The sequence below is a fragment of the Mesitornis unicolor genome, unplaced genomic scaffold (genome assembly GCF_000695765.1).
Source record: "Mesitornis unicolor isolate BGI_N332 unplaced genomic scaffold, ASM69576v1 scaffold11360, whole genome shotgun sequence".
NCBI classification, from domain to species: Eukaryota; Metazoa; Chordata; class Aves; order Mesitornithiformes; family Mesitornithidae; genus Mesitornis; species Mesitornis unicolor.
Window position 1 is genome coordinate 20,929 of NW_010156292.1, and position 21,818 is coordinate 42,746.

Below are 21,818 nucleotides of genomic sequence, written 5' to 3' on the forward strand. Positions count from 1 at the left end.
AATATCAATGACATTTGAGACCGACGCAATTGTAATAGTACGATATTTTTTTCTTGTGTTAATAATGTTTTTGTACCCTGCAAGCATGTAGGTGACTTGTACAATGTTCTGGTAATGTGCTGTGGATTGGGTGGTGGTGGATTGTGTCTCTGGATGTGTAGTAAAGCTAAAGTTAACTTTACAATTTCATGTTGACTTTTAAGCCTGTGCCATCCAGGACCTTGCCCTTCATGCCCAGCCTTTGTGACAAAAACCTGTGAATGTGGACAAACAAGGTGAGAATGCTTCTATTATACAAACAGAAGTTTATGTAATAATAGTTTAGTAAAAGTTTATATAATGGATTTTTTCTTTCCTGTAGTTTATCAAAAGTTTACAGAGCAAAGATTGTTCTGGGCTTGAAGGTTATCTTTTCCTTGCTTGTTTCATGCGTGTGATGTCATTGCCAACAGCAAGACTGTACTGCCTGTGCTATCTGTGATCTCTCATATTCACTTGTTCTGAGTCTTCAGAGTCCCTGTTGTAGCTACCTAAAACTGACTCTGTATTATAAAATGTTTACCTATGCTTACTTTCCAGAATGAAAACAAACTAAAAACAATTTCAGAGTTAGCATTCTTGCTCTAGAAAAAAGATTTTCAGACTTCTACAATTACTTCTGGAAGTTTGAAAGTAATATTAAGTAATTTTAATTTTTCAAAAGAAGGTACAATTATTTCTGTGGCAGTATTTATAGTTGAAAGAACTTTGTCTTCAGGAGAAAAATGGATTGGTTGTAGATAATTGAATTATATTTTACATAGGGAGATCATCCTTTTTTAATTCTAGCTGCTCATCACATTTAGAAGTTTAATAGATGCAACCAACTTCAATTTATTATTTTTCCCCAGGTGCCATTGCGTTCACCAGTTAGCTGATGTTTTTAACGCTGTATTTAATACTTGCTTCTAAATAACATTTCTTCATATGTACTGTATTAGCGTCTGATCTATGGTATGGCATCTCTGACTTTAAGATGTTTTAAGGTTACTATTTCAAATGTACATTTTACAACCCATTGTATCGGGGCAGCCAGAATGGAAAAAGAGGAGAACTTATTGTTCCATCCCATTTTTTTAACATTTTAATTAAAAACCACAACTCCTTTTGTATGCTACTGACTCACTATTAAGGCCCACATCTCTGTCTTCCTTGTGCTCAGTGGACTTAGGATTGTTTAAGTCTTTAGAAAGATGTCTGCTCTTCTGGCATGATGTATAACCATACATTAGGTTCAAATTAGAGTATCACTTTTTTGTTTCCATTTCATTGAGAAAAAATTCTGTGGACTCGTTACTCTGATAAGTGTCCTACTTTAAGGGGGCAGGAGAGGAAGCAGGGGGGGAAATAGAGTGGTTATATCCTAAAAACTTAAAGGCTTTGGCATTTTACTGAAAATGTATTTTCCTTTTTAATAAGTTCTCTATAGATACTAAGGTAGCTGACAGACTATGGTGTCATTTCTCTACAGTCATTCAGTTCGCTGTGGCCAATCAACAAAAATTCATTGTTCTAACGTATGTGGAAATACTTTAAACTGTGGTAAGCACAGCTGTACTCAAGTGTGCCATGCAGGAAAATGTTCGCCTTGCCAATTAACAGTACAGCAAGGTAAGTATTAGAATGCTTCACGTAGATCAACTCTATACTATGAAAAAAAGAGGGTGAAAAAAACCCAAGCAAGTGCTTTATTTCTACTTGAAGCCAAAATCTCTTGCTAGAATATTTAGAAAATTGAAAATGTGTCAGCATCACTATATATATAAATATGAATATAAATGTGACTAGAAAGAAACTTGCCAAGATGATCAGGCTGTTGGCACATGTGCCCTTTTAGGACAAGCTGGTGGTACTGGGCTTTCTTAGCTTGAGAAGGCTGAGTAGTGGCCTTTTAGTAACTGATAGGAGGTAATCAAGAAGACAGAGACATGGTGTGCATGGCAGGAGGATGAGCCCAAGTTGAAAAGTTGTAACTAGCTACAAGGAAAAACTCTTTTCTTGGTAACTTGGAGGTTTTCAAGACCCAACTGAGTAAAACGCTGAGTAATGTGATCTGATCTCATTGCTGATTCTGCTTTAAGTAAGGACTTGGACTAACTGTTCCCCTGAGGGCCCTTCTGACTTGAATTGTCCTGTGATCCTAATTAATCTTTTACTGTGATTCTGAGACTTGATTAAATAGTACATGGAAGAAGAATAGAAAGAGATACAGGAAAGCACATTTCAACAAGCTACTTGTGGTTTCTGTTAAAACTTTCTAAACTTGGTCTTGAATGGAAATTAAAATTGCCCAACTATGTGTGCCAGTATACAAATGCATCTTTGAACAGTTTATATAGAAAATTGCAATTAATTTTCTCCACTCTTAAGGTAATAATTAACTTGTTATGTATACAGCTTTAATAAGTAAGCTTTTTGTCCAAATAGTATTTCCTCTTTAGTTTTTATCTCCCTATTAAAACAAATAAAACAAGAATTCCAGCTTCTGTAGGACCGAGAAAACTTTATTGCTGGAATACAACTAAAAAAGAGAAACTTCATTATCCTTCTAAAAACTGACTGTAACAATTTTTCACGTTTTACCTTTTCATATTTGCTGTACTGCTGGAGGTGTTTCATCACTGATATTCTCTTGTGTTGTTTTCTGTGGTATATTGCTTTCTTTCAGTGTGCTACTGTGGAAGCAACTTTAAAGAAGTACTGTGTGGGACAAAGGAAGAATTCTCTGATGGATTTGGGAATTTCTCATGTCAGAATATATGTGGCAAGTAAGGTTGCTATAATTTAGGCTTTTGAAAAGAAAAAGGTCATTTTATTCACACTCTGTGATCATGATGCTCTTCGATAATTCCCTTTTTTTTTGTTTTGTTTTATTTTGGGTTTTGTTTCTTTGGTTTTGTTTTTTTTCCAGAAAATTAAACTGTGGGAGGCACAACTGCACGCAAGTATGCCATCCTCAGCCTTGCCAGCTCTGTCCACGACTTCCACAAGTAGTGTATCGCTGTCCCTGTGGTCAGACTCCTCTCAGCAAGTTACTGGAACTAGGATGCGTTGAACGTAGAATATGCACAGACCCTATCCCGTCATGTGGAAAAACATGTGGCAAACCTCTTTCTTGTGGTAGCTATGGTAATTAGAATTTTCTGCATCAGAGTATTCAAATTATCTCATTGATTTTGAGTATTAACCAAGTTTAAAAGCCACTGCAGAGCCTGCGGTCTGGCTGTTTGTTGATAATGATACCTTAAAATCAGGAAATATTTGTCTAGAAAGCACTAACACTAGGTAGCCTTTTAAATTTTGTTTACATGTATCTTTCCTATATTGGTAGAGAAATAGAGCTGTAGGAATTTGCAGAAAGTAGTATGTGCTGGTGTCTTTTAAAAGCCTGCCTAGATCTTTGACTTTCATGTGGAGAGTGATAGAGAGAAATCACTTTTTACTGGAGGCATCTGAACATACTTGTTTCCTGCTGCTGTAAGAGGGTCATGAAGTAAAAAGTAACAGGGAAAGCCGGAGAAAGTTACGTGCAGAAGCAATTTGACACTTCAATGAGTGCATTAGGTAACTCAAGTGTATTTAACTGTGGGATTGTGTGAAGCTCTAGTTTTACAGACTACATATTTAATTGTGTTTTGTTAGACTTTATAGAAGAGAGAGAGACCAATGTTGTCAAGATGAGGGCTTCTTATTAATAGCTGATCCATTCCGTCAGCCCAAGAACATCAGGTAGAAAGAACATGAGTATCTTAGCTTTTGGTTGTGTTTTAGTTATTCTGGTAAATTAAATATGAAGGTATCCATAGGAAATAATTCTTTTGGGCTGAAAAGGAAAAAAAATTAATTAAAATTCCTCTAAGTTGGGTAAGATAGTATCACAAAAAACCATTGAAGCTATTTTCATATATTAAGTACTTTTTACATTAACATACATGCATTTCCAATGTTAATTGTAGACCTGAAACTAGTCTGGATTCAGGATTAAGAAGTTGAAAATAATGGCTAAGTTTTATGCAAAATTAACTCAAAATAATTACTTTGTTTGGAAGCCCAGCTGCATATAAGCTTACTATCTTTGACCACTGATGCTTCTAATAAATATAAAGTTCCAGGTCATGGATTTAATTTTTTAATTAGTTGTTAATCTTTGTATTTTCATTTTTCTAGAGTGCATTCATACATGTGAAAGCCTTTGCCATGAAGGAGACTGTAGACCATGTTCTCACACATCAAATATTTATTGTAGGTGTGGCTTCAAAAAAAAGGTGAGTGCATAAAGATTGACCATGGAAGCAGGTAATGGTTGGTTTTTTCTTAAAGCTATGGAGAAAAAGGAGGTGAAGTAGTTGAGGAAAAGTCAGCTAAGAAGTATGAGAGGTGCTCCATAGTTGCAAGAACCTTCATATACTAACTTATAGATGCTAACTAGATTCTAATGTGAAGTGCTAACATGGGCTACTTACTGTGAAGGCAATTTTTGGAAGTAATTTTGCAGAGTTTATGCAGAATTCTGCTTAAGCTGGCTGCAAATTCCTATATTCTGTAGTATCTATTTAGCACAAAGAATGGCAGTTTTACTAAGAGTAATGTAATCTGAGAGAAGAAAGGTAGCCAAACTTAAAAAGTTAACTAAAAGTTTGTAGCAATAGCTTGTAGATTTGTCATAGCTTTTTTTTTGAGAGAGAGAATATGAAGCTCTTTTTGGTCCCCATTCTTTGTACATTTATATAGTGACCCAGCAGATTCTCAGAAGTTGTTATAATAATTAGTCTATTTTTAAACTATGCGACTTTCTGCAGTCGTAGCTTTGGAGTCTTTGGCTACTGTCACAGGAGCCATGATTACTTTTCTGACCTGTTACATATTATCTATAAGTAGAGATGGCTTCTGAGTATATAAGTCTGTATGTACATAGAAATGATCGAGACTGTCTGAGGATGGTACCATTTTCTCCTGCAAGCTTGCTGAAGGTAGTTTTGGGGCAGAAGGCTTCAGGTTGTCTTTTGTTTCTGAAACAAAGTAGTGAAGATTTCGTATTAGTTTATCCAGCTTCTCAGACACCAGAAGACTGCTTCTTGAAAAAGTATGAGTGAACTGCAGTGATAATTTAAATTAGTAATGAAAAATGTGATGCTCTGAAATGATAACTCAGAATGTAAAGTTGTGATGACTGAAGGTTTATATGTAGTCGACTAACAATGTTCTTTTCATCTATCGCCTTTTATTTTCATGGTGAGGTCTTTAATATAGGTAAAACTTCTTTGGTAATGAGATTTGACTTCTCTCTCTTTTCTCTAATCAAGTCAGACTTCCATGCTTGGGATGGTTGGTCAAGGCACAAATTTATGCACTCTGTCAATATTCTCTGGGAGAGCTATTATGGGTTTTTTTGTGCAAGTTTCTGATTTATTAGGACAAACTTGTTTCTGTCACTTCACAGCATTACCTGCTGAATTAAGTGGGGAATACAAAACTACAATTTTTTTAGTTGGTATTGAATCTCTAAGGAAGAAGTATTGTCTTTTAAGACTTGAGGATTTTTTTTCTCAGCTTTTTTTTTCCATTTTTGTATACATAAGTGTTATATATGTGAAAACTGAGAGTGCTGTTTCATTCTGTATCATGTGACTAGGTGTTTTCTAGATAAATATATTTTGGTTGTTTCATCTGTTTTAACCCAATGGCTCTGTTTGTTTTCTAGGAAGTCCCATGTGCTCTCCTCAGAAATAAAGGTACAGTACTCTGTTAAATATATAATATGAAATTGTTTAAAAAGCCATAGACAGCTCACTTTAATTTTGGGTTTGAATGATGAAGCTGGCAAACATCTGATCAGTACTGCTTCTTTTATCCTTACTTCTGTGCCAAGTTGGTAATTTCTTGAGATTTTGATACTTAAACTCTTGGGAGGAGGTTTGAAATAAACCTCTTTGATTTCTATCCATCTTTTACATAAGGAAAGGCTTCATCAGCATTTGATCTCAAAGATTCCTGACTAGCTGTCCATTTCAATTTGAACAGTTTATTAAGTCACCTGCCATATTCAATAGCATCCTGCAAATCTTTGGGTCAGCTTGTACAGCTCAGATGCAAAGTAATGCTTTTACTCCCGTCTTGTTCAAGTTCCTGGGGAAATACAAGCTTTGCTTCTGGTTTAAAGGTGTATGCTTCTGAACTTTGCATGTGAGCTTGGCAGAGTTCATATTTTGTGGTACTTGGTATTCTGGATCTCAAAATTCACCTCAGTTAAATGTTTACTTGGTGGACCTCTGTCATACTAAGGTACTTAATTACAAGATATGTAAAGTAGTTAATATGTATATTCCCTGATTTGAGCTTTTTTATATGAAGACTTTGCTCTTCATAATCCAGAAGTGATTGCTTTCGTTCCTTGTGGATGGTGATAAGGCTGTTCGTTGGCACTAGTTTCATGAGCATATCAGCAGTAGTTGTGTTTAGCTGACATTTACTGCTTTACCAATCTGAGTCTTAAATTGGATGTTTGTGGTTCTCTAGTGTATCAGGAATATCCTGTTTTCTGTGTTATGTTGTGCAGAGCTTACAGTATAAAGACTAATGTGAAATAAATTAGTTTCATGTATTCTGCTTTCCAAAATCCTTATGAACAAGGGTTTGTTTAAAGGAAGCCAAGTGTTCGCATGGGGAATTAATGTGGAAAAGCAAGTAATTTGAAAGTTTTGCTTGCTGACTTACTCTGTATTAGTCTCTTCTAGACTGTGCTCTGCAACAGCCTTAGCATAATATTGTGATCACAGCTTTTGGTTCTCAGCTTAAGCAAAGAATTAAGTTACAAAGTTTTGTGATTTGTTTTGTTTTGAATAGCTGCTATTACATTCATGTGTGACAAGCGATGCAACAAGAAAAGATCATGTGGACGACACAAGTGTAATGAAGTTTGTTGTGTGGTAAGTTTACATGTGGTCTTACAGATTTGTCATTGGCTATGGTTGGCTGTGATATTAAAAGGCTCTTTTTGCTTTTGTGTCTTTCCATTTTGTGCATCTTCAGTCTCTGTTTGCAATATTGGTCACGCTCAAAGTTTGTGTGTATGCGTTTATTTTGCAGCATTTATTTTATGGCTATCATTATAAATGTAAAACCACATTCCAGCCTAAAGGCAATTAAATCAGTGTGAAGATGCTTTTTGTCAATGCTGTGATTCCAGGGAGAATGGGGAAAGGAAGGATATTACTTAGTCTGAGAAGCATAAGCTATGACCTCACAGAGAAACATGAAGCAATGTAGTTTATAATTCTACTTTTCTTTTAATCCTACTTTTCTTTTTTGCCTTCCCTAGGATACAGAACATAAGTGTTCTTTGGTTTGTGGTCGTAAACTTAACTGTGGGCTTCATAGGTGTGAAGAACCCTGTCATCGGGGCAGTTGTCAAACATGCTGGCAAACAAGTGAGTTAAATGCAAGAGTACATTATTTCTTATAGAAATTAATTCACTTAACTGGTCAGAGTTGGACAGAGAAGGTGATCAAAATTGATCAGATCCTGAAGAATATGTAGTTAATTTTTATTGTATGATTTGTCATGAAAGAGAAAGTTATTTGATTTTAGGTGAGTTTATTAGGTGTTGGATTGTAATAGTTAAAACTGAGTTACAGGGAAATATTCAGTTATTCATGTTGATCCAGCAGTCACGTAAAAAAAAAAAGCAACAACAAAGTAGAAAGTTAATTGCTAAGTTAAGGGAGCTCTTGTTTAACAATGTAGCAAGTATTAAAGATACTGAAGTATGTAGCAAGATTTGTGTAGCTGTTTACAACTTGGTTCACTAGTGACTTTTCTCTGAATGGGACTATCTGAAGAAATAAGAGTTGTCAGTCCTGTATCTTGATGTAGGAGGCCGTATGTTGATTATTTTGCAGCATTATAATAGCTAGATAATACTGAAGCAGATGAAAGAATGCTTCTGTGTTTCTTTCTGCTAGCAGAACCTTTAGTTGATCTGGAACATCTTCATATGGGACAGCAGTTTAATTTTTTTTCTGTCTCATACTTTAATATAGGTTCCCCTTTTCTTTACATAGATGTAGCTTATCACAGAAATTATGAACTATTCTTTAAATGCACCTTTTTAAAGTTGAAAGTGTGTACCAGATCTCATGACATAGGTGAAAAGAAGAGAGAGACAGGTGTTGTAATTTGTAAGGATACTGTTTACAGCTGGAAGTGTCTTAATTGCAGTAGTACATGTGCCTCTCCTATATGCATGAGGACACAGTCAAAGAACTCCATTTTTAAGACCAACTTTTCATGGAAACATCCAGGAAAGGAGAAGGTACTAGAGCCTCTACAGCTCATTGTGGTTGAAATAGCATTGTAGTCTGTCTTAATAACCTATTAATATGACATGCATGCTGACTGTACCTCTCTAAAAAAAACTGTTTGTGTCCAAACCTTTCTCTTGATGAAGCAAAATAGTAATGTGGATGTCTCAGAGGTCCTGTTAGTAACTTCCAGTCTAGTTGAGTCAGAGTGCACAGATATTTCTGAGAGGTTGTTTGTCTTTACTGGATTTCATGTGCTTGATCTTCAAGATCATTAAACTTCTCCACATTGCTGCAGTATTTCTGAGGATGTATTTCACATGTATTGTTTTGGATGATGTGCTTTCTTCAAGGAAATTCAAGAAATCACTTCAATTTTAAGTTAAGGATAGAGCAGCAGTGACTTTCAACTTGATAAGAGCATTTCTTTTTCTCTAGTTCAAAATGTCACTGTCAAAGAACCACTCTCTAAAAGCAAGCATGATTCCTAATGAAGCAATCATAGTCCAGTTTTCTTGTAGGAGCCACAAAAGCTGGTACATTCACTAGAGTGGTGCCTAATATCAAAATACCAAAGCTGGAGTAAAACACTTGGACGTTATTTAAAAATTTCTCATAGTGCAGAAGTGCAAATACCTGTAGCCACTGAGATATATTTGACTCGTTACTTGCTTTTTCAGGTTTTGATGAGTTAACTTGCTATTGTGGTGAATCTGTGATTTACCCCCCTGTCCCTTGTGGCACTCAGCCACCAGAGTGTAAAAAAACATGCACCAGGCCACATGACTGTGATCATCCTGGTAAGTCAGGCCAAACAGTTCTGCTTGGAGTTTTTTTGTTGTTGGTTTGGTTTGTGGGTTTTTTTTTAAATAAAAATGTAGAAGAGTGTACATATGCTGTTCGAGAAAATATTTGAAATATGTTTGCATTTTTATTAGGTGCTTTTTTCTAGTTGTGAATATTTCCAAAAGTCTCCACTTAGAAGTCAACCAACTAAAAACTTGCCATAAGCAGTAGTACTTCTGACTGGTGAAAGCATTGGATTTTTTTCTTATCATTGTTAATAGTCACAACGCATTAAATGCTGTATTCCAAATATTAAATGCTCTATTGAAATAGTAGGATAATCTCATGAATAGTTAGTTTCTATGTTACTTGAAACTACATTGGCTGATCTCAAAAGCTATTGCACAGGTCAGACAGGCTTTCTGACAAATTCTCTGGTAGTATAACCCTGCTCAGAAGGTACAAATTTTTCTGCTATTTAATTTAGAAAATATGGAAGAATATTCACCTAAAAACCTGCCATCATAATTTTTAAAGAGTGCTTTAACAAACAAACTATCCTTGCATGAAATATCATTGTTCCCATAAATTGTGTAGGTCAGAAATGCAGACTCATGTTTAGCAGTCTTTACTGTCTCCTTTAATGAATTTGACTGAAGTGTAATAATAAAATCGTGCTGGCTTTTGTGTTTTTGTGACTGCAGTGTACCATTCATGTCATAGTGAGGAGAAATGTCCACCCTGTACCTATCTCACTCAGAAATGGTGTATGGGCAAGCATGAAGTAAGTCTGGCCACTTAATGTTTTTGGATAATAAATAATGTTATAGGACTGTAGGCTGAGATTTTTATTACCTCTTTGGAATGGAATGTGTTACTGGAGTTTGAGTTTCATGTGTTTAAGCTAGAAAAGTTTATCTTTTATGCCATAAGCATTCAGACCAAGTGCTATATTAGACTATGATATAAAGAAAAACTCAGTCTTTGTCTTAAAATATTTTATTATTATGGTTCTTGTGTAGACAGTGCCAAATGAAGGTGTGAACAGTAAAAGTACTTTAACATTTGCATTTATAATTTTTCAGTTTTAGCTGTCACCTTTTTCCTCTTCTCTTTCAGCTGCGAAGTAATATTCCTTGTCATCTCACTGACATTTCCTGTGGTCTTCGCTGCAATCAAATGTTAAAATGCGGAATGCACAAATGTAAAAGAATTTGTCATAAAGGAGAATGTCTTATAGATGAAGAGTGTAAACAGCCATGTACTATTCCAAGGCTATATTGTAATCATCCCTGTATGGCTCCGTGTCATCCTGCTTCACCTTGCCCGACAACGTCCTGCAGTGCAAAGGTTAGATACCTAAAGAAAATTCACTGCAAATTCAGACTAATTCTGTGGATTAATTATCAGCCAATAACAGCTGTGACAAAAACATGATATGTTTGTGTATTGATAGCATGACATTTTTGCTGTAAACTTATAATATTGATATTAAAAATATACCATTTTTCATTACCCATTATTCCACTAAAATGAGACTTTTTTTAAAGGAATAAATTTACCTCCCTTACACCCCTCCATGGCCATAAACAGACAAAAGTTTAAAAAAGCTGCTCTCTTGTGTGATACAACAGGTTGAACTTCAGTGTGAGTGTGGAAGAAGAAAGGAAAGTATGATTTGCTCAGAAGCATCTAATACGTATCAGAGGTTTGTACTGTAATAATTCTTAATTCCTTACTGAACTAACTTCTTTGCAGTTTGATTGTATTTCAGGCCTGACTAAATAGGCTTAATTCAAAAGCTTTTTCACACTTTTTTGTATTTTCACATACTTTTTTTATTTCCCTGAGCTTTCACACCAGCTAGCTGTACACATTCCTCTTTTCACTGTTATTAGTCTGTAATTGTGGGTGCTGCGTCGAAGCTTGAATCTCCCATCTGTGGAACTTGGTTCTACCTGCATAGAGCAATTAGATACACACTAATTGGGCATGTCCAGATCCAGGCTGCTGAATGTTGGTAATTACACACAGCAGTCTATGTGTGAATTGCTGTCTAAGTTGTCCTTAATGTGTGATGGAACTTAGTCAATACAGATGGTGGAAGCAAAAGAGTTCTTTAAAGTCAATTCTGAAATAGCTGTTGGGTTGGCCAAAAAGTAATTGGTTTGGTTTTTTTTAATAGATGGACATATATGTCTTGACATGTAACTACATTTAAAACCACAAAATCATTATGTAACTTGACAGCTGACAGTTCAAACTTGTTTTGGAAAAAGAAAGTGCGTGATTTTGTTAATTATTTATTTGACATCAATTTCAAAATGGAAAATCAAAAGGAACATTTTCATCATATTTTGCTGTATTAGTTCAAAACCAACAAAAAACCCAACAAAACCTAAACACAACAGAATAGCTCTTGTAGTACTACTGTGGAAAGGTCAGCAAGTTAATGGAGTATCCAAGTTTTCTCAAACGTTACGGGAGTGATGAAACTGCTTTGAGCTTTGTCAGTGAAAGAACTCCTAAAGGAACAGGAAGGAGAGTGTGCTGCTGTATCTGTACATGTTACAAATTACAGCATTATGTCATCTACTGGCCCATTACCTAGACTTTGTCACCACTTGATAAATTTGAAGCTGATGGTGCCTCTCACTGATTTTTTTGTTTTGTTTTATTTTATATTATATGATTATCCTCCTTCCCGATAGATAATTAGTTCTCTGAATGTGATGCAAAACATAGAAACAAACATATCGTTTTATCTGAATTTAACAGAGAAGGTGGGCCAGAGGATAGAATGTTTCATTTTCAGGAATTTGTTTGGGAATGGTGTGGGATATTTCACTAAAAATTTGCTGTACATTTTAGTTATAGACATTTTTAGCAAGAAAATCAGGCTGGGAAGGGTTGTTACTGAAGAGAATTATGAAGTATCTTTATGAATTACATTGTAACAGTCTCAGTAGGCATTTTGTTCTTTTGTTATGGCTTGTAGCATCTATATTTTCTTAGCAAATTTCCATGTACTTTATAAATTCACTTTACATGCTTTAGTTGCACGCAGCTAAGGAAGAAACGCACAAGTTAAAAAGGCAGTTAAAGCTATATAGTTAGCTGTAGTTTGGATATTAAGCAGGTGAGAAGAAAGAGTATTTGCAAGGCCTAGTTTATACTTGCTTAGAATTATTGCTCTGACAGATTCTCTGAAGAAGTACATCCATTTGTTAGCCTTGCTCCTCGTTGCTTGAGGAAGATGAGAGAGTAACCTCTTAATTTACATAGCTAAACTAGACTTCTAAAACCAGGTGACGTGGAACTGGAGTCCCATTCTGTAATCTGATGAGGAAACAGTCAATCTGTTTCAATTCTTCCACCTGGAGGTTTAAATCTGCAGCTTTATACACTCTTTTCAAGGTTTATATGTTGCCTCGAATGAAATCTAATGCCCTTCTTTTTCAGAATAGCTGCTATATCTATAGCCACTAAGTTGACAGACCTACAGCTTGGCGATTCAGTGGAAATCAGTAGGCTTATTACGAAAAAAGAAATGAAGCAGGCCAGGTAAGGTTGCTTTCAGGTAGAATGAGTCTCTGTCACTGGATGGATTGCTGTTATAATTATGTATGCAACAATATAATTGTTTGAAATTGAGGAACTGTTATCAACAGAATCAATTCACTTACGCAGTCTGAGGGGCAGAAGTTTATAACTGCCACTGTGAAATTCTGAAGAATTCTTGACCCTTCTGACATTTTAATCCCTTAAAATAAAAGTATGCAGTAACTTTCAAAGATGAGACAATAAACTGGAATTCATAGCTCTACTGACACTAGAAGTTATGGGCTCAGTTGAAATACTGATTTTTATGGTGCATCATAATCCTCCGTATGCATAGCTAACTTTCCTGTTTTCCCTGGCTAATTTTTTTCTGATGCATAGAAGTTACCTTGGCATTTCTTCCTTTGCTAATCTCCCATCCTTCCTAGCATCCCCTCAATGCTGATATCAACTCAGGATTTTTTTGCAAATGATCTCATTTACCAGTGTAATAAAATCTAATGCAGATGCTGGCCTTTTTTTCAGCTTCTGCATGGCTATGGTAATTGCTGTTTCTGTTCAAGACCTGAAGAAGGGCTTGTGTGCTCAAAGGTCTTTGATTGTTTGGTTTTAGCTGTATTATCTGATCTAACACAATTTGTTTTCACATACTCTTCTTACTTTAGGTTGTGATAATGACACCAACAAAGCTACGGTTTGAGAAGTATGAGTAACAGCAGTGATTCTAATTGTATTTTTCTTCCATAATTCAGGTTGCAATGTGATGAAGAATGCTTAGCTCTTCAGAGGAACAGGTGGGCAATGAACTTGCTTGCTGTTTTTCAGAAGTCCACATTCAAAAAGTTAATGTTATAAGGAATGAAATACTTTCCTGTATGACCTAAAGAACTGATTAATCTGGAGATGATTCCTGTGTTATACGGATCTATATTGATCTCACAATAGTATTCTAGTGAAAAGTCCTAAATGAGTCGTTTCAAATGCACAGACTACATTTGTGAGCTGTTCGTCTGTATTAGTAACCCATATCTTTTCTCTTCAATTGACAGCATGTTTGGGAGGCTGGGAGGATTTACGTTTATTTTTGTTTGGATGTGTTTTGATATGTTTTCACTTACCTTCCTACCCTCACATTCAGGCGTCTTGCTGAGGCTCTTGAAATAGATGATAATTCTGATCCTTTCAACATCCGTTCTTCTGGACCAAAGTACAGTGACCTTTTAAAAGAAGATGCTAGGTATGTGTTCTAATGATGACAGGTGTTGTAGGTAAACAGCATTGAGAGGAAGATGGAAAATTGCAGAATAGTTCTATTTACTCTTGTAAAAATGCCCATGTTTACTCTTCTCTCCAGTGTTGGCAGTATGTGATAATTGAGGCAAAGGTGATGATGTGCACTTCTCAAAACCTCCAGAGTGAGAACCTGAAAAGTAAAAAAAGCTTCTGACTGGTTGCTTTGTTCTGTAACAAGACCAGATTTAGAATGGGGACATAATTTTCCACCATTCTTCTCAGTACAAATCAGTACTTGTACTTCTCCCATCTCTACTGCTTTCTTGCACAACTCGGTTGTTTCATGCAGCATCTCAGTGTTCATTGTAAACTTTTCAAGACAAAGACAAAAGTTACATTATTTCCTTCCACTGGTCTCTTTTCTCTGCCTTACTGCCTTTGTTTTAAAAACAAAGAAATGAATTAATGAAACTTGATTAAGGCAGAGCTATCTAAGCCTGTGCCAGTGCTGACTGCCAAGAGGGCTGCTAAACTGAAACGTCTGAAAATAAGGCAATAGAAAGTCAAGGTGATATCAAAAGCATCACACTAAAATACTGTGCGATCTGGAATGGCAGGGAGGGATCAGACACTTTTTGAAATAGATGTTTAAATGATAAGTGTAATCTAAGAAGTTTTTACTATTGTATCTGTGTTTGTAGGCATGATGTTAGTTTTTAACAGCTCTAAGTATTCTGAACAGCTGTATCTGTTTTGTTCTTGCTTCAGTATCCTAATGATACATAAATTTCATATTGTGAAGATTTTTTCTACTTTAATTTGCTCATGTGTTGAGACAAGTGAAGATTGTACATAAATAGCTACACAGAATTTAAAAGTGAAGGTATGGAATGGTGCCTATTTTTGAAGAAAAAATGTTATTTACTACTAAAGAGCTTTGAGATATGAAATCTTCAGGTAGCCTTTTTTCCCCATGGGGATGGTGCTCTAACAAATAGCAACCTTATCTTTGGAGTTAGTTTACCTGCTTATTTAGGAATGCAGCACAAAGCTCACCCTTATGTGAAAGACTTGACCTAGTCTGATTAAGCAAGGTAAAAAGATTTTTTAAAATAATCCTTAATGTCTCATATCAAGAACATTTTGTTTTCTTCCAAGTAGCCTTATGCTGCTTCTTTTGTTCTTATTAATTTGTTGTGCTAGACAGGTTGAAGACCAAGTCAGTGCACTTTTCCTCTGTCTTGGAAAAGAGCTCCACTCTGTTTACTCAGTCCCCATTTTTGTGTCTAATCATGTATTCTAATTAATTGCCTTAATGACAAGTAAATTAAAAAACTGAAACGGCAACTTTAAAATCTGCATTACCCATTTGAAAATGTAGAATTATATCATAGAATTTTATGCTGCATTCTAAAGGCTGAAGGGAAAATAATTCATTATCTTTATAATAGCAATGATATACTAACATTTTTAAATATAAATATAAATAGTGTAACATATAAATGAAAGTGTATTCTCACTCCTGCTTCTGCTTCAGTCAGTCGAGTTCTTTAATTTTGTTCTTGTTGAAAATAGTATTACAAGAGATGAAGATACTGTATCTTTTTGTACATTCTCTTGCCTCATTTACCTAGAATGCCGTTCTTGCAGGAAGGATTTAAAATTTGTCAGTGACATTGAGAAGGAAATGAGAATGCTTGTGGAAGCTGTAAATAAGGTCAGTATTCAGGTATTCTGTATGACTTACTGTAAGAAACTGTTTAGTAATATCAAACTCCCCTCAAATTAAACAGAACTTTACTGACTTGACACTAGATCTGTTTGGGCTCTAATAGAGTGCAAATTTTAATTATAAATAGAACAAAATTTTTAGGAGACATAGTAGTTCAGGACCACTTTGGTGACAGTGAGGCTTTGTTTAGATTCACCCAGTGCTAGGTTTTAATGCATCAATAGCTTATCATTACTTTTTAGATCTCCGTTAACAAAGTATTAATCGTCAAAGATGATATTTAAAGGTTCAGACTTTGAGGAGAGAAGTCTAGGTTGTTCTGATGCTTATCGTGGAACTTGCTCACAATTTGTAGATACTTCCTGTAGGAGATAGTCCTCCTCCTCCTTCTCCTCCTTCTGTAAGGAGGCTTAGGTTCAACCACAGCTGTTTGGCAGACTCCAGTGTACCTAGGGAGATTGATACCACAGACACAATCATAGGGTTTTCAGGGAAAGCAGAATTCTACCTTCAGGCCTGTCAGGTTAGCATACTCATGGCTTGCTGCTGCACTATGGCTGAGCTGCTATGTGATTCAAAGTACAGTGTAAATCATACTATGCTCAGTTGCCCTTAGCTCAAAAAAGTTACCTTCTGTAGAAAGCATTAGTTTCATTCCCTCTACTCTCTGAGGACAGTTAAATTTATTCCTTCTTTTTTTGTGTATAATGTTTCTTGAACAATCTTTGTGCTTGTCTACCTGTCTAATGTTCTTGCCTGTTGTTTTCCACATTGGGAATGAAAGTCTAAAAGGGGGCTGTCTCTGTCAATTATGTTCTGGCCCCTCCAAGCTCAGACAGTTGGTAATAGATGCCAAGGACAGTTGTTACCACCTAAAAATAATTTGCCCAATCTTGTGTTGCCTGTGGATATCTTAGTTTACATATACTTTTATATACTTTGTATATTTATAACTGTGAATACTGTTATATATGCCTATACTAATGTCAAATCAAGATATTAAATATATATTAAAGAAGGCCAACCACAGAGCTTGAATTTGCAATATACAATGAATTAGTGACATCAAATGTGATAGAAGAGAACCAGATGCTCAAGAGCATCTCCAGTGCTTTAGTTCTCAGCAGTAACCACTTTTGTTAAATAACGATCCTACAAAGCAGACATATGGTGTCTGTTAAAGAGGACCTACACTGCAGAAGTATGAAGCATGAAAGAAGTATTTTTATTGCATGAAAACAAATCAGATGTGATCATCTTTTTTCTGTCTGACCTAAGGGAAGAATTGCCCGGTGGTTACTTTTATAATTATCAGGATGAACCAGTTAGACCCACATGACAATTAAGTATCTCAGGTATCAGTTCTGCACCATCCTCCCCCTCAGGCTGTAGGGAATTGCTGTTCCATAAGGTACAAAAAGTCCCTAGAAGTCAAATCATATTTCAAAGGGGAACAGATTTATTTCTGAACACCAAAGACAAGTAATGCAAGGCTTAAAGTTTAGTATCCATATATTATAATGCAAATACAGATAAATCATTCTTTTTTCATGAACTTTTCAGTAGGCAAACCCAACAGTTTCCTGAGGAGCTCCATAACAACATCAGTGTTCTGTCTCTAAAAATTCTCTCCGTAGTTACATATTAACTTTCCCAAGGCTGTCAGATTCCTTCTTGAAATGTTTAGATTTGTGATTACCAATTTTCTATTTAGATGCCCATTCTAGATCTGTTATTCACATGTTGCACAAACTTCCTGTGCTTCTGCACGTGAGCCCATTTGTTAACAGTAGATTGCCTTGTGCCCTGCTACGTGAGGCTGTAGCTGTTTCACAAAATCACAGAACAGTTGAAGTTGGAAGGGACCTCTGGAGGTCATCTTGTACTACCCCACTGCTCAAGCAGGGCTTTCTAGAGCCAGTTGCCCAAGACCATATCTAGACAGCTTTTGAGTATCTTCAAGGATGGAGAGGCCACAACCTCCTTGGGCAACCTCTGCCAGTGCTCAGTCACCCTCTCAGCAAAAAAGTGCTTCCTGCTGTTAAGAGGGAACCTCTTGAGTTTCAGGTTGTGCCCATTGCCTCTGGTCCTGTCAGTACCATGGAATTTAATTTTGGGGAAGTAAATGGACACTTTTAGGTAAGTTTTCTGTCAATACTGAGGTGTTAGCAATTTGTGGTACTAATGTTATAATAGTAGCAAAATTTTAGAGGTAGAAGCACTTTTTTTCTTTTCCCCTTTTCTTTCCCTTTTTTTAACCTTTTCTCTTGAATTCAGGGCAAGCATACAAAGAAGAGTCATTGTTACCCCCCAATGAACAGAGATCACCGCAGAATCATCCATGAATTAGCTCAGGTTTACGGCATTGAAAGTGTGAGCTATGACAACGAACCAAAGCGCAATGTTGTTATCACTGCAGTGAAGTACGTAATTCATTATTGTTTTCAAATCTATTAACTATGGTTTTAAATAATTGGATGCTTTTGTCATTTACTCGAATGAGCTTATTTACAATGTGATTTGTAACATGCAGTAACTTTAAGTAGAAACTGTTTTAAAGCAGTTTTTTAAGTGATAACTTCTTAGGCTTATATTTCCACTAGTCAAGTACATCTTCAGAGATGAAAATCCAATTAGAAATAAAAAAGCTGAGAGAAGATTTTGCAAGGCTGTTTTCCATTCATCTTAGCAGTAACTTCTTGTCTCTTTGCTATCAGCTGAATTTAATATAGGTACCAAAGGTAATAAATGTCAAAAAATTATGAAAATAAATTACTGGGTTTAGAAGTTGTATTTATAGTCAATTTGCACCTTCTTTGAAAAAATCTGATATTGGAACTCACTGGTTCTTCACTTACCTGAACTTGCCACAGAGTATACTTCCCTTTTAGTTAAAGGACAAAGAGGGAGCTGGAATTACTGTGAATTAAGGAGGTTTCTAAGCAAAACCAGAAGTATTTAGAGAAGACCCACAGAAGGGCATTTGTATTAGAGAAGGAAATGAAGGGAATATAGTTGGGAGACAAGCAAGGTTATTGCACTGGAGACAGTATGGGAAGGCTTTCCAAATCGGATATCTAGGCTTCCTTGATTCTGCTGCTCAGTGAACAGCATGTTTAGCACTGTGAGATTGTGATTTTTTTGACAGTTTTTTAATTGTAGATACTGACTTACAGTTACAAAAAACCTGTCACCTTCTGTGTTACTAGCATGCATGAGCTACTCCTGAACCTGGCTGTGGTTTAATAGCTTAGCTACAATCCTGATTTCTTCCAAGAGAGATGGAACACCAATTTGATACCTCTTTCTGTTTCCATGAAACAAGTTAAGATGCTCTTTGTTTCTAGTAAAGGAAGGTGAGAAAAGAGATCGTATTTGAAAAAGCTTATTAAAGAAAAAGATAAATAGGAGAGGAGAGATGAGAAATTAGTGAAGAGGATAAGGGTTCAGAGAAAGGAGCAGGACAGATGACTGTGCTTTAAAAGAGATGTATCCTGCAGCTTGAGAATGAGAGGCCTTCCCCTGGGGTTTTAGGAGAGATTGCACCTGCTCCTTCCTTGGTCTTGTTCAGGGAACAGTGTGCCATGCAGAATGCACATGCTGCTATTTCACCTCTGCCACTCCTACAGACACCAAGTGATCTACTAAGAATATTCTTCAGCAGCGTAGCAATGTTTCTTATTTCAATGGATTCTTCCAAAGCTTTTTTCATTGTCTTTTTATTTGTCCCTTTTTCAAGACATGAAAAACATTGACGTCTCAGACAAGTGACAGCTCAAGTTCCAGGATTATTTTTTTTTTTTTAGTATTTCACAACATCTGCAAGTCCAGGGGCTGGTCACCAGGAAGTCCAAATGGTTTGGCTCATTTCGTTTCATCCTGTTATCAACAATCCCCGTGGATTTCTATTATGGGCTCCTCTGAAGAGGGATAACTGAAAGTGATGCTAGGCAGAGAGACTGTTCTTCTTGACACTCCTCCTTTGTGTCATTGAAATGGCAACATCACCATGCAGGTTGGTCAGAGGAGTGAGAAAGTCACCTTGGTGCTAAGAAAGCTTCCTCTAACCAGGCTGTTTCTAGGAGCAAACACTACAAATCTTCTTTACCCTCAGCCCCTGCCCCATCATCATAACACCACATTTATAAGAGTTGGTCATATTAGGATCTCTGATGCACAGTCAATGTCTGATGACATAGAGAGCATTCCCAGTATTGACTGTCAAGGTTGATCTGAATTACAATTCTGGTGGTGTTTGAAGTATAAGACCCTGAGTAAATCCTTGCAAGTGCCCTTCTCCATGCTTCCCTGTTGGTCATCTTTGCAGTGTTGCAATACCAGATTCATTCTGAACCAGTTTCAGGAGTAATGTCCAGGCTGGTATGGTGAGAAGGGGAAGACTTTCCCTTCCAAGCTGGCACACGTACTTCACTGTACTTGTCTGTGGTTTTTTAAGTCTTTTACGTATTTCCTCCTTCTATGAATAACTCTGTATGTCAGAGCTAGTTAAGGGGTGTCTGCTTGTTGTTATGTAGTGACCACTGTTTAAGCAGCTTGTATGGGCTTCAGACATCCTGGAAGTGTTTTTAAGAAGTCTTCCATGTAAGACCCATCCTTTTCCTGTTCCTTCTAGGAGAAATAATAGGGTCAGTCTCTCCTCACGAACAAGACGACTTTTCAGGAAGGTGACAGGGTCCCTGCATATTGTTCTCGTGGAAAAAAGCACATCCTGCCACAGTCTCATCGTCATGTTCTCTATTATTATCCTTCACCCAAGATTTTGTTTCCTTTCAGTGAGGTCAATCTGGAGACAGTTCAGGAGTGGTTACCTGGGTTCAGGCTACACAGGACTAGCAGGAACAAAGATCTAAAGAAATTAAAACCCTTGTAATGACATGGAACACCCTGACCAGTTCATGGCAGTTGCATCACAGAAGGCAAAATCTTGTAAATCCCAGTGGCAGGGTTGAAAGGAAATTACATACTCAGAGGAAACAGAATTATTCTTTGATTTCTTTAAGGTTTTTTGGACACATTTCAGTACTTGATCTCCAGGTACAAGTTCATTTTACTTAGTAAGTTAACTGTCTCTGGAGTCTTTCTGGTATCTGAAATAACTTCACTTCCAATTTGACAGAGGTTCTGATGACTTCCTGAAGATACTCTATTACTTGAAGGACTTTTATTCTACCCTTTACTCTGTAGGAATTTTCTCCTCTGCCTTGAGAAAAAAAGCTAACTTTCTCCCCACTCCCTTTGCAATTACAAAGGTCTTTTCTAATGACTGTGTCTCAACACCTCTAACCTTTAAAGCTTTTTGGGCAATTTAAGTGCAAATAATGCAGAGGTCACCAGGCAAAGTTATTTTTAACAGCAGTCCTGCTCCAGAAAAGAGCTGTGTCTCTCTTTCACTATTTTTCCTTCAATCTTGACGTTGCTTGCCCTGAGAATAGTATGTGTTGCCTCTTGAGAGCTTACAACATAGGATATGTGAAGTCTGGACAATCAGGAGATTGAGAGCCACTTGCTTCATTATTCCACCCAAACTGTATCAGCTTTTGGAGACACTTCTCACAAAAACCTTCTCTATCTGAAAACTGATGAATCACTATTGCAAGGCTACCTGGAGTGAGTTTGGGACAGATTAGCAGGCAAAGGATTTCTGGTATTTTATACCAAAACAGATCAATGCTGATCCATCCTGGAGTTATGAAAATTAAACTTCCAGTCTTTAAGGAGAAGATAAGTTTGAGACCTGATATCCACAGTTCAGTTTTATACAACAGGCCATCCTGTCAGCGCTACCAGTGCCTTATAGTTAGCTTATAGTTACTGATGTTCTCTTGCTTTTCCCTGAAATGCTGCTAAAAATTTATCATCTCATCTTGGTTGTCTGGGGCAGGCAGTTGTCTTTTTTCTTACTTTGAAGATAAGTTAATAGAATGAAGAATGGCAACTTTCATTTCAAAATATCCAAAGTACTTGCAGAGCCTTTTGGTTCCATCTCTACAATTCTGTTACAACTGATGATAGATAACCATGATTTATGTTAGCAGGAAGGGAGAGCCTCCTTTCTTTCTCCTTGCTGGCAATTAGTTAGTCAGTCTGTGTTTTTTTTCTACTGTACACCAATTTAGTTGAATTCAGTTATTTAGTTTTTCAGTTG

At 36.4% G+C, this 21,818-nt stretch overlaps 1 protein-coding gene across 1 annotated transcript in view; it reads left to right on the top strand.

Moving 5' to 3' along the window:
• Window positions 1-21,818, top strand: part of NFX1 (nuclear transcription factor, X-box binding 1) — a gene marked incomplete at its 5' end in the record, with an annotated part of 38,708 nt that overhangs the window by 13,309 nt on the left and 3,581 nt on the right. The window contains 17 exons of the mRNA XM_010188467.1: window positions 204-275; window positions 1,511-1,650; window positions 2,708-2,807; window positions 2,951-3,168; window positions 4,207-4,304; window positions 5,741-5,771; window positions 6,883-6,965; window positions 7,358-7,466; window positions 9,021-9,140; window positions 9,831-9,910; window positions 10,246-10,476; window positions 10,761-10,834; window positions 12,589-12,690; window positions 13,440-13,481; window positions 13,826-13,924; window positions 15,571-15,637; window positions 17,930-18,075. Coding sequence (XP_010186769.1) covers window positions 204-275; window positions 1,511-1,650; window positions 2,708-2,807; window positions 2,951-3,168; window positions 4,207-4,304; window positions 5,741-5,771; window positions 6,883-6,965; window positions 7,358-7,466; window positions 9,021-9,140; window positions 9,831-9,910; window positions 10,246-10,476; window positions 10,761-10,834; window positions 12,589-12,690; window positions 13,440-13,481; window positions 13,826-13,924; window positions 15,571-15,637; window positions 17,930-18,075 — 1,812 coding nt within the window. The remainder of the gene's footprint in view (window positions 1-203; window positions 276-1,510; window positions 1,651-2,707; window positions 2,808-2,950; window positions 3,169-4,206; window positions 4,305-5,740; window positions 5,772-6,882; window positions 6,966-7,357; window positions 7,467-9,020; window positions 9,141-9,830; window positions 9,911-10,245; window positions 10,477-10,760; window positions 10,835-12,588; window positions 12,691-13,439; window positions 13,482-13,825; window positions 13,925-15,570; window positions 15,638-17,929; window positions 18,076-21,818) is intronic.